The sequence below is a fragment of the Montipora capricornis genome, chromosome 7 (assembly GCF_036669925.1).
Source record: "Montipora capricornis isolate CH-2021 chromosome 7, ASM3666992v2, whole genome shotgun sequence".
Taxonomy (NCBI): Eukaryota; Metazoa; Cnidaria; class Anthozoa; order Scleractinia; family Acroporidae; genus Montipora; species Montipora capricornis.
The window spans coordinates 31,896,034-31,907,658 of record NC_090889.1 but is presented as its reverse complement, the minus strand read 5'-3'; the positions used below and the strand labels follow the sequence as shown (position 1 = coordinate 31,907,658).

The window sequence follows — 11,625 nt, the reverse complement described above, 5'->3', positions numbered from 1 at the left end:
AAACACAAGATGCAAAGATGGCAGCAGAGCACAGAGGTGCACAATGTCGACCATCGAACAGAGTCAACAAGGAGACTGGAAAACTCAAGTTTTCCACATACTTTCAATTCATGTCACTGGAGGGCAGAACTAAGAGGTGTACAATCTCGATGATCGAACGGCATATAAGGAGGGCTGGAAATTTCTAGTTTTTCACATACATCCAACTCATTTCTTCTACTAAAAACAAACGTGATACTTACATTGGACGTCAAGGGAAGCACTAGCGTTGGCTGTGTCACTGAAATCATTCTCTGCGACGCACCAATACACTCCAGAATCATTCTTTAAGGCAACAAGAGTCAAAGTTTCTCCTTCACCCATATGCTCACCATCTTTGATCCAGTTGATTTCTGGTGCAGGGTTCCCCACACCTCGGCATTGGAATGTTATCTGGTTTCCTTCAGTGACGGTTTGATCCGATGGTGTTTCAACCAGATCTGGGCCGACTAGAAAATGGTGAATTTGTGTATAAATTGCTATTCCTATTGTTAATAGGTTAACTACATGATATCGATGTGTCAAGCCCATTTTTCTCGAGACTTGTTCCTCTCAAGAATTAACATTGAGATCTTGCAAATGAAAGGGTTTAAGCATAACTCAATTGAAAAGCGCTCGAGAGTTATAAGTAGGCTAGAAAGCGTGAGACTTCAATAATTATTATCATGTTTACGTTTGTACCAACGACGACGACTACCAATTACCTCCCCAGAGTCTGCTTTTCTTTTGGTCATTACCAAGAACATGGACTCTGGCCATTTCCAATTTATGCGCAGTCGTAGTGAAGGTCCACTTTTGTAATCGTTTACAACCACTGTCGTTTCAAATTTCTGAGTCTGCGTAGAGGAGCCGGAAGTCCGTGATCTGCGGACTTCCTGTCTTGGAAATAGCAGAGTCCGTGTTCTTGGTGCTGACCAAAAGAAAAGCGGACTCGGGGACGAGATTGGACGACTACGAGTTCGAATTCTCAATTCTGATGCATTATATTGATGCATTATAATTTCATTTTCTTCATTATCATTTGTTCTTTTAGAAAAAAAGGGTATTAAAGTTGTTGTTGTTATAAATCAATCTAAAAATAACTCGGTCTGTGAAAAGGCACAAATACAAGGAAGTTGTACGATCCTCGTCAAGGGCTCTTGCTTCCTAAGAAGGTTGGGATAGCACGACAAAGCGTACGACCGCAGACCAGGTATGCGTCCTTAGATTCTTATGTTTTTTTTATATCAGTGAAGATGCAAGAGATTCTCTCATCCTATACTTACACTGAACAAGAAACGAAAAATTGGTCTCGATACTCTTTTCTATTCCATTGTCCGCCAAACACTGGTAAATTCCTGAGTGATTTCGTGTAGCTTCAAAGCTGAGCACGTCTCCTTCTTGCACAGTCTTTCCATCTTTAATCCAGGTAATGTTTGGCACAGGGTTACCAGTAGCAGAACAGGCAAAGGTGACTTGATCTTTCTCCACCACCATCTGATCCGATGGCACAATGGTAAATCTTGGAGGAACTGAAACGAATAACGAAGAGAGAAAAAAAGAACTCAATATTGATTCACCAAGGATGTAATATAAACTAGAGACCAAGAACGAAAGGACGTCCAGCAACAACGACATCCACGAGTAAAAGAACTGTTTTAGTAAACAAAGGCCATTGCTTAGCGCATCTCGCATTTTCGTACATTTCTATGATGTCATCCTCGAAATAAAGACGTGGACAAGCAAATTTGAAGTAACCTTGGGGAAAGCCTACGCAAATGAACAGTTTTTCAGCTTTTCGCCTGCTCTCAACACCGTTTTTTGCAATTTTATTCCAGGACAAACGATCACCGCACATTTTCCTGCTGAAAAATTAAAGAAATCGATCGGGTGTACAATTAGTCAGTTGTAACCAAAGTGTGGATCCTTAGTTGTGTGGCCAATATTTTATAGACAGGTTGAACAGCGTCGAGTGGCAAAGACGAGCTTTTCATCAGACGTAGACGTTTTTACCCGATCAAAGATCGAGATCGTACGCCTCTTCCTACGTACTAATGCTGCCATCTTTGTTTTAAACAGCGACTGCAACTGGGGAGAGTTACAGATCTTACGAATTCCTCCGAAAGTTTGTTTTCAGGGCTTTTTTTGGGCTCTTTTCTATTCTGGAAACGAAATTGGTGCTTCACCCATTAGAAACCGCCAAATCGCTGGTTAGGTCCGTGTGCAGAAATCCTTGTTCTGGGCCCCCAGCAGCGTACCAGGATTTGAGTATGCGCCATGATTGGTCTGTTAAGGAACACAACTGTTCGCCAAGACTGGTAATAGCCAATCAGGTTAAAGGGAAATTTAAAACGCACTTCCGCTTGTTCGTTGAGTTGTTCGTCCAGAACAAGGATCTCGGCGCTGGTGTTAAATTACGTCTGCACACGCAGGCGGATTTTAGACAGAAGGTTGCCATTCATAGAGTAGAATACCAGAAGCCCGCTCATTTCATTCCTTTTGTTGACCGTAACTCGAGATATTACCGAGTAATGAAGCAAAAGCCGGGAAACAGGAAAATAACTGTGACGATATACTTTGAATACTCACAGAGAACGTTAAGTTTAGCGCTAACATTGCCAGTCGCATTTGATCCACTGTCTGCGATACACCAATATTCCCCAGAACTATTCCTGTTCGCCACAAAAGTCAGATTTTTTCCCCTTCCCATCGTTCTGTCGTCTTTTAACCACGTAATATTTGGCGTTGGGTTTCCTGTTGCATTGCAGATGAATGTTACTGCGACCCCTTCGACAACAACCTTGTTATCTGGTATCCTGTAAAGGCTTGGTGTAACTGCAAACAATCAATCGAAAGACGAATGAGCTTAGTACCGACAAAACAAATCCAGATTATTTTTATAATATAATATAATTATAATATAATTATAATTCTATTCAGATTGCTAGATAGAAGAAGGAACCTAAATTAATTCTGCAATAACTTCATTATACAGATAAAGCCGCGTCTACACGAGCAATTTTTATGTGAGAATTAACTACATGGTACATACATTTGATCGAGTAGATAGCACAACAAATAATAATTGTTGACAATTCGCAGTTAAGTGGGTCAGCAATGCCTTTGGGCAGCAGACATAAAGCAGAAACAAGGCAAGGTTGCCTGGTCGTTCTCCAATGGCTAAGAGGCAGGAATTTGCCACATTTTAAGTGACGAGTCGTCTACACGAGCAAATAAAAATTATCATTATTATTGAACAGACTCTAATCTTCACCAACAGCAGAGCTTTTCGAAAACCAAAAGGTTGAATGAATGTTTAGATGCTACTACTTTTTCGTAAAACCTTTATGCATTGTACAAGTCAATTTACAACAGCTTGAACAAGTGGCAATCCCTGTATCACCATACAAACTGTAGCACAGAAAAGCGACTTCACACACACATACACAGATAATTAATTGACCACTCCCAATAGGACCTTTTCAAGAGCAATGAAACACAATCATTGAAACAACTGAACAGAATAACAATTGATAAGAGTCCCAACTGGCCAGAGGCAAACCAGTTGACAATTTACAAGTGCAGCAGAGAAGTTGAACCAGGGACTACCAGGATCAATTTCAAAAAGTGATCAGAACGGGTCTTGACTCCGGGATCTCAAAGACGCTAAACTAGCACTCGGTAACGCTAGCAGAATAGTTTTTGATCGAACGGACAACTCATAAAGTCGAGAAATCACGAACCTGCGACTACAGCTGTAAGGGTCAGCGCCCAGACTGCGATCAAAACGCGGCGCATTCTGTGAAAGCACAAATTCTGCAGAGAAGAAGAACACATTATAGATTAACCATGCAAGGACCAATAAAGTTGTTGGGGGGAGGGGGAGACGTTTAGTAGGGAGGGCAGCAAACATACTCCGATTTTCCTGCCTTTGCATAGAGCACTTGCGATATTTCTTTTATTACGTCAGCTAATCGTATGTACGGCCTGGTTTGGAGAAAAAGGCCTTTGAAGTGTCTAGTTTCCAGTTGTCCCTCCAGGAGCTCGGTCACTATATTTAGCACTTTTCCCTGATTTGCATTTATTTGTTAGGTAAAATTACATTTTATATCAATTGCAGTGACTAACACTTCAGAAGCAACTTCACAGATTTCAAAATCTTGATCTTTTACTTCGCAAAACTGTAGTAAGCCATCTAAAACATTGATAGTTGCATCTGAAATTTTCTACTAAGGCGCATGACTTTGCAGAGCCCGCAGACCAGTGGCACACATTCTCCATTTCAGGCCCAAGATAACGGCGACCTATTTTAGCTCAGCCAGTTCGTTCTAGTAGCTCAGTGGGTAGAGTTACGGACATCGTAGGTTCAAATCCCGCCTAGAACTCTGATTTTTCAATTGTTTTTCCGCTTGTCGCCAAGCAGCTAGTTTTCCGAGTCAAAAGGAAATTAATTCCAGCTTTGTATGCTCTTGAAGGCCCGATCACTTTCTACACTGCTATGAATGCCTTATTTAGTGTGGAAAAAGTCCTATGGTAGAGTTAAAATTCATTTTTTATTACTTTCTATCGCAGCCTTACAAATCGTTAAACCTCTAAAATGCTTAACAAATCTATGTATAACTCTAAACATGTTTCCTGATAGTCTGAAAATAGCAAAGATCATTCTCCTCTTCAAACAAGGTTCACGGTTACTCGCCAACAATTATCATCCAATTATCTCCGTACTCTCTGCCCTTAATAACATTTTACAAAAATGTGTTTATAATCAATAACGTTCCATTTCTCTTTCCATAATCTCATCAACCCCAATCAAGACGGTTTTAGGCCTGGAAGTGATACAACTGACTGTCTAGTCGCTCTTATTGAAGAAATTACCAAGACTCTTGACAGTGAAGAATTTGCTCAAGTGAAGCTATGATCTTCGCAGTTACGAACGCAATTTTTACATATTGCGTAGAGAAGCCTGAAAAATTCAGGACTTGCTGTAACTTTGTTTTTAGATCTTATTAAGGCTTTTTACATAGTCAATCATCGCATTCTGTTATCTTAACTATATCACTACGGGATTAAATGTACTGGAAATCATTGGTTTAAATCCCGGTGCGAGTGCGTCTTTTCGTGCCATGTGATCACTAGCCACAAAAGGCCTGCATGGCCCAAGTTGCTCGAAGCCTGGTTAGCACTAACCAGCATTAATTACCATGGAAACCAATACGTTCTGATACCTCTTAACCAATGGTTAGCGCTAAGAAGCCTTCCAGCAACCGGCGCCAATTTGATATTCTTCAAGCCTTTCGCTTTTCGAGGATTTCGAATTTTTGAGTTCTTTAGAACACCCGGCGATTTAATCAGAGACCTTCACTAGTCACCATTTACCGTGCACAAGCAAACCGGAAGCACTCAGCCGTGCAGAAAAAGAGGCTGTCTCGAGGTAAGAATATCATTGACACCTCGTGTGCCCCTTTTTTGTTCTTACCACATTTTGACGTCATCTGTGATCTATTAAGGCCGATTTACACAATATGATTTTTGGAGCATGCGACAAGCTTACAACAGGCCCACGACATATTAACTTACGATAGTCGCAGCGTTTTGAAACATGTTTAAAAAATGCTATGACATTTTTTCTGACGTACACGACAATCGTATACGACTTTAAGGCCTTCCGTAACTGTCGTAAGTTTGTCGCATGCGACAAAAAATCGCAAAGGCTCGCAACATTTCAACGCAACATCTTGCAACATTGTTGCACGATGTTACGACATGTGTTGAATGGACTGGCCAAACGCACGAAACATATCGCAACAGGGTGGCCAAACGTACGCAACATGTTGTGCCCAACAACATTGCAAGATGATGCGTTGAAATGTTGCGAGCGTTTTGGCCAGGCCTTAAGGGAGCTTTAGCAACGACAACGGCGACGGTAACGAGAACGTCAAAATTTTGCAAATTTAGTGGGAAACGCAATAGCTTTGCACGCACTGAACGTGCATCTTTTCATTTTTGTCTATTTCTTTGCCATCGTCAGCAAAACAACAACGTGAAATGACCAAATTTGAGGTTTTAGAGAGAACGTCAGCGCTTTCGGATAAATTTTCATTTTCTCTCCTAATTTAAAAGGTGACTTATATCGGTTTCGTTCTTGAGGGACGGCCACACCATTGTCAATGTTAAAAAGGTTGGAATAGTTGGAAGTGATTACAATATGGAATCTATTTGTTCTACACAATAAAGAATTAAAAGTTTTTGTCGACGACGTCAGCTATGCGTCTGTCCAGGCCTCTAACAGATCATACGTGAGAACCAATCAAAATGCGTGCATTAGTAAGCTTATTATATTATTTGAAATTCATGTCTCGGATTTGTCTAAAGACCCTCCAGTCTTGTCTGGGTGTGTTTCCTTTAAAATAGACAGGATGTGGTTATTTTGGGGTACTTTCTTCTCATTTCGTCAAAAAAGCTGTTTACTCCATAAACACAAACATTCGGCTATAACTCGCAACTGGCACGTTAATTATACTCCATAATGGACGGCTTTGAAACAGCTGCAATTCGAGTTGGTTGACCGGGAATTTATAGCTTTTATCGCGAAGAGCCAATGTTCCATTAGAAATTGTCACGGATCAGCAACGTGTCTTATGATCTTGTGATATCATGCTACGAGGATTAAAGAAAGGTAATCCAGTAAAGTTTGTTATCCCGGCATGCTTGAAAGAGTTTTACCAAATGATTTTCAGAAAGTGGAAGTACACACGGGAAAAACAGCTGACCTTGGTAGCTACGATACCAAAATTATCGGACGTCCAAGAGCAAGAGTTATGACAATATATAAACAATAAATTAAATTGCCCAGCTGAGTGGCCCATGGACGATTTGCACTACAAAGGAAAGGATACGGATTCCCGAAAATCAGTTTTGCTACTTCCCTATCAATTTACATAATCTTAGCGTGCATCACAGAATCTCGAAGAAAAATGAAATTAAATAACCTAGAGTCGAAGTCGGGGGCATCCTTTTCTGAAAGTGCCACAAAAGCGAGCACAGCACTCTCGTAAATCGTATTATTTAACGTTACACGGTGATAGAAAGTACTCCTGCGTAAATTAAACGCATTGGATAAAACCATGATTGCTTGAATTAAAACCCACTTGAACAAAGTCCTCTCTATTCAACTGAAAAGTCGAGGGTATTTTATAAATAGCAGCCACTGGCAAGCAACCACTTCAATTTTCCCTGTTCGAAAGAAAAAAACGGAGTAATTGCAGAATAGTTAAGGAAAAAAATTGACTTACAGGACGTTTCCAAGACTTGTGCTCTTTGAAGCTACTTTGTTGACAATGAGAGCGCGCCGAACAAAACAGTACAAAAAGAAACCCGACTGTCACACCTCTGCGGTTGAGTTTTTTTGCCACGTAATGAAAAAAGAAATGACAGGTAAGGAAGAAACCGAAATTTCTCGCTGAAATGGTAAACCAAAACAGGAAACCACAAATTGAGAAGTTAGACGAGGGAGGGATTAATTCAAGATCTGAAAGCAAGTCGTTTTTGGCCCAGATACAAAAGACATAAAGTCTTTTTCGTTGAAGTCTGATCTATTCATAGCTTAGGGATTTCCGTTGGAAGAAACCGGACGTTGTGTGTGTTTAAGATGACTCCAGCAAACGCAAAATGCGACAGTCCAGGCCAATAAAGAAGACTTCAGTCGTAAATTAATCTCGGGCCATCAGAGCACATAAACCACCAACAATCAGAAAAAAAACCAAATTATTTCTAGCAGTTGGTTCTCCTTCCATAAAGAAGCTCTGTGAAAATAAAATTCGCGCGAACCAGTGCCTTAAATTAAGGGGAAAAAGATTGACATATGTTTTGCTGTGGGTTATCATCGAACTTCTATTACAAATATCTTGGCAAGTTTGAATGCAATAACTTGAGAAGATAAACTACATAACAAGTGTTAATGCCCTATTTATTGACCAAGCAGTCCGTGTCTCTATGCGGTCCAGTCTGCTTTCCCTGTCACGCGAGTCAATGGCGAGACATTTTCATGACCTTACAAAGGTTACAACGGTCAACGGAGGTGAACGGCGGCTTGAGTTCCACATAGCACAAGTCAGATTTAGAACCGAGCTCTCCAAAGACAACTCTGGGTATCTTTTCCTAACACTTGATAATTGGGTACTTTACAATTTGACTTGAAACAAGAGAGACCAAAAAAAAAAAAAAAACCCAAGCTTAGCGCGCACGTGGTGTTTCCGATTCTTCTCTGTCGACAGAAAATCTTCAGAAAAATCTACTACGTCAAGTTTTTAAGACTTTTTCATCCCTTTGGTCTGCAAAATTACAAATTTAATCTGACAAGCCGGTTTCTTAAAACTGGCAAAACTATTGTTGAATACCACAGAAATCGCTTGTATGTTGCAAGAGTTTTACAGAACTAGTCAAATTTGTTCCCAAACTAAACAAAGTCAGTTTTCAAGAGCAATTGACAGCGAAAAAAAGACCGGTAAAACGAATCTTGGAGACTTGGAGACGCCCTGACATCTGCACTGAATAGAATTCTACATTTTAAACAACTATCTGTCAACTTATTGAATCTTGGTTGGTTCTGAACTAATGAGAGATCGTAGAAGAAAGGAAACGATAGCTACCTTTTTTTTTCCACGCAACCCATGAGTAACTTAAAAAGATGCAATCCTTTCCATCCGTGAGTTGGGGAAAAACAAATAAATAAGTAAGTAAAAGAGCCGATCTTTATAGACGATTATATTTAAAGCTCGAAGCATGCGACCTTAAAGAGTTGGAAGCCCGCACTAAGGGAAAATCTACCAGCTAATAGCGTTCGAAGCATCATAACCACTCCGCGTTGACCACCGCTTCTTCACACAAATGCACCTTTTAAACAACAGCAGTCGCCAGAGATAGAAGTCAACTGAAAATAACCCTCCTCCAATTGACAGTGAGGATAAATAGTCATCGATGGATATGAATATCTCGTTATCACTGCAACTCGCCCAAAGCACGGAAACTCCACCTGTATGATTTTTGCCGAAAGATACAATTTAGAGGCTTAGGGCATGCAAGAACTGAAGGCCAAAGTCGAAGTTTCCCAAACGTTCAATGAAAATGTGCTTGGAATAGTCGCAAAATATTCACCGCAATGCGGACACCGAAGTGTGATAGCCGACTTTTAAAAATTACGCAACGGTGTAACAGTACAAGGTCATTGTAACCAATAGCAACAAAGAAGGATTGGTTATCATAAAATATTCAGTTCCACTGTTGTGAAACGTTCATACCTTTCCCTAGTGGCTCAAAACTGGCGACCCGGCTCTTCTCGCCCCAAGGAGAGTAAGGTCTTTGAAGGAATATGAGCGCAGAGATTACCAGGGTAAGATGAGATGGTCAAATCTTTGTCTGGTGTTACCTGTGGCGCTAATCACCTCTCAAAGAAACTAATGAGTTTCCAAGACATCAGCACACGTTAAGAATGTTTTCATTTTCAAGTTTAGTTAAAATGCAATTTCTCACGAGATGCACGTCTGCACACGCGATGTCTACAAACAAAATCCTAAGCTTAATGCACTGGAGTTCTCCCAGGGAATTTTGAACCATTTTTTTCTCGGAAAAAGGACTTTGATTTTACCCTGACTTTAGACAAAGAGTGAAGACTAACTTAGAATGGCTGATACGTCATACCTCGTTTGTCAGTGACTTCAGAAAAAAAGCAAACTTTCACAATCTCTTACCTTATAAATGACATCACTAGGCACTTAGATAGAGAAATACGGCAAAGTTAATAAAATTTTCTTTCCGGTGTTAATCCTTCATACTTTTTCCAACTGGTCGTTGTGTTATTTCCCTCGTCTTGGCATAGAAATGTTTTATTCGTGTGTGCCCTTGTTACTTTTAAAGTCATTCGAGAATTCTTTGCTCGATTCCGTTTTTAAATTCCTCAACACGAGATCTAAACATTTGCCTTGAAGCTCAAATGTCTAATCGCAGGTCAAGAAACAGGGCAATGCTGGAAGCGTCATCAACATGCTCGATTACCCATTACAACAAACTACAGTCTGAAAGTATGGTTTTGTTTTCCATTTTATGTCTACTTAAAATAAGAGTTAAGTTAAAAAGACATTTGTCAGTTGCCTGGGACGATATTTCTAGACACTCTGTGACGCTTATCAAATTTGGCGTGAATTTGCTTAGTCACTGTATTTCTTCTGCGCGATCACCGAGAGTAAAGGATAACTTTTCTCAACGACGTGGCGTGAACAAAATCATTCAGTGTCTCTATTGTTCTGTATCAGATAAATTGGTTTTAGCAGTATAATAGAAAATACCAAAGAAAAATACTGTTAAGTTTCAAATTCGGAAAGAGTTCTATCCACACGGTTGGCTTTGCAGGTGTTCGCTTGACCATCTAGCAATACGTTAATCTGATAGACAGCGATCTCATTAAGTAACTTGAAATTCGTTCGTTTGGTTACGTTGGACTTTGGCCTAGGCCTCATAAGTAAAATATAATTGCCTTAAATAATATTTAAATAAAGAGATTTAGATGTAAATTTTGATCGACCTGAGCCCCCCGAGAACGTAGAATGCGAATTTCACCGGGACCTCATTGAAAAAACTGCACCCTTCATAGTAGAAAGCTATGAGATTTTGCCGAACAATGCTTTAAATATAGTTATTCTCGTTAGTTTACAAAGCATGTTTCGTAACTTCTTCTTCAATCCGTCGCGAAATCCTCGGTTAAAGGAAACGACAAGCTTTTGTCCAGTCAGGAGTAACATGAAAGGTGTGGTTTAAGACAATCATGAAAGATAGACAGTACTATGCAGTCTTTAAAAAGAGGTTTGGAAATATTAAAACTAGCCGGTCACGAACAAGTAACCTCCGAGCATCCAGAATGAAGGTCGAAGACGCCGGAAAAGATTTGCTAATCTTGAATAATGGAAAAGTTTTTCTGGTGCATGATGGATTTGTAAACACAAAATTGTCAATTTCTGGGCGTGTCATCTTTGATCGGTTCAGACAAAAACCATGACTTTATGGCGTGTTTCTGGTTTAATACTCTTTTAGAAACGCAAAAAGAAAGTGCTTTACAAAGGAAAAAGGAAAGGAACTTTATTTAAGTGTCTAGTCGTTCTAGCGCTGGAGCGCTTATTGGGGACTGTAAACTGAAGTCAACAAATTAACGCAAATCAAATCAAATGTTGGTTTTTGGGGAGATAGGAAAACCGGAGTACCCGGAGAAAAACCTCTCAGTGCAGAGTAGAGAGCCAACAAACTTAACTTACATATGACGCCGAGTGGGAGGCAAGTGGTCTCACCACTTCGTCATCCCTGCACCCCTTAACACCAAAGAGTGTGGTTACATAATATCTATATATTAAACTTCTATACTCATCGAGTTTGCCAAGAGTCTTCGTAATGCTGTGTGCTACGAAGGTTAAGCTGCGGTGAAGGAGATTTAGAGCTTAGAGTAGTATCATTGTCTGAACGAAATGCGTTGCGCAAATAAACTGACCACATGATTATTCGATATTCAAGTTATAAGCATTATTTGGTACTAAAAATAAAGCCCTATTGCTGACGATTTTTGAA

At 40.0% G+C, this 11,625-nt stretch overlaps 1 protein-coding gene across 9 annotated transcripts in view; it reads right to left on the bottom strand.

The window, feature by feature from the left end:
- Positions 1-11,625, bottom strand: part of LOC138056940 (fibronectin type III domain-containing protein-like) — a 58,412-nt gene that overhangs the window by 30,212 nt on the left and 16,575 nt on the right. For 5 of the 9 annotated variants that reach the window (XM_068902919.1, XM_068902918.1, XM_068902926.1 and 2 more), the window contains exons 2-5: positions 3,762-3,834; positions 2,608-2,853; positions 1,305-1,550; positions 243-488 (exon numbers count right to left, since the gene is read on the bottom strand). In XM_068902919.1, coding sequence (XP_068759020.1) covers positions 243-488; positions 1,305-1,550; positions 2,608-2,853; positions 3,762-3,816 — 793 coding nt within the window. In that variant the 5' untranslated portion in view covers positions 3,817-3,834. Of the gene's footprint in view, positions 1-242; positions 489-1,304; positions 1,551-2,607; positions 2,854-3,761; positions 3,835-7,310; positions 7,458-8,666; positions 8,685-9,314; positions 9,416-9,764; positions 9,784-11,625 lie in introns of those variants that run through there. The other 4 variants (XM_068902923.1, XM_068902920.1, XM_068902924.1 and 1 more) reach the window with 4 other exon arrangements.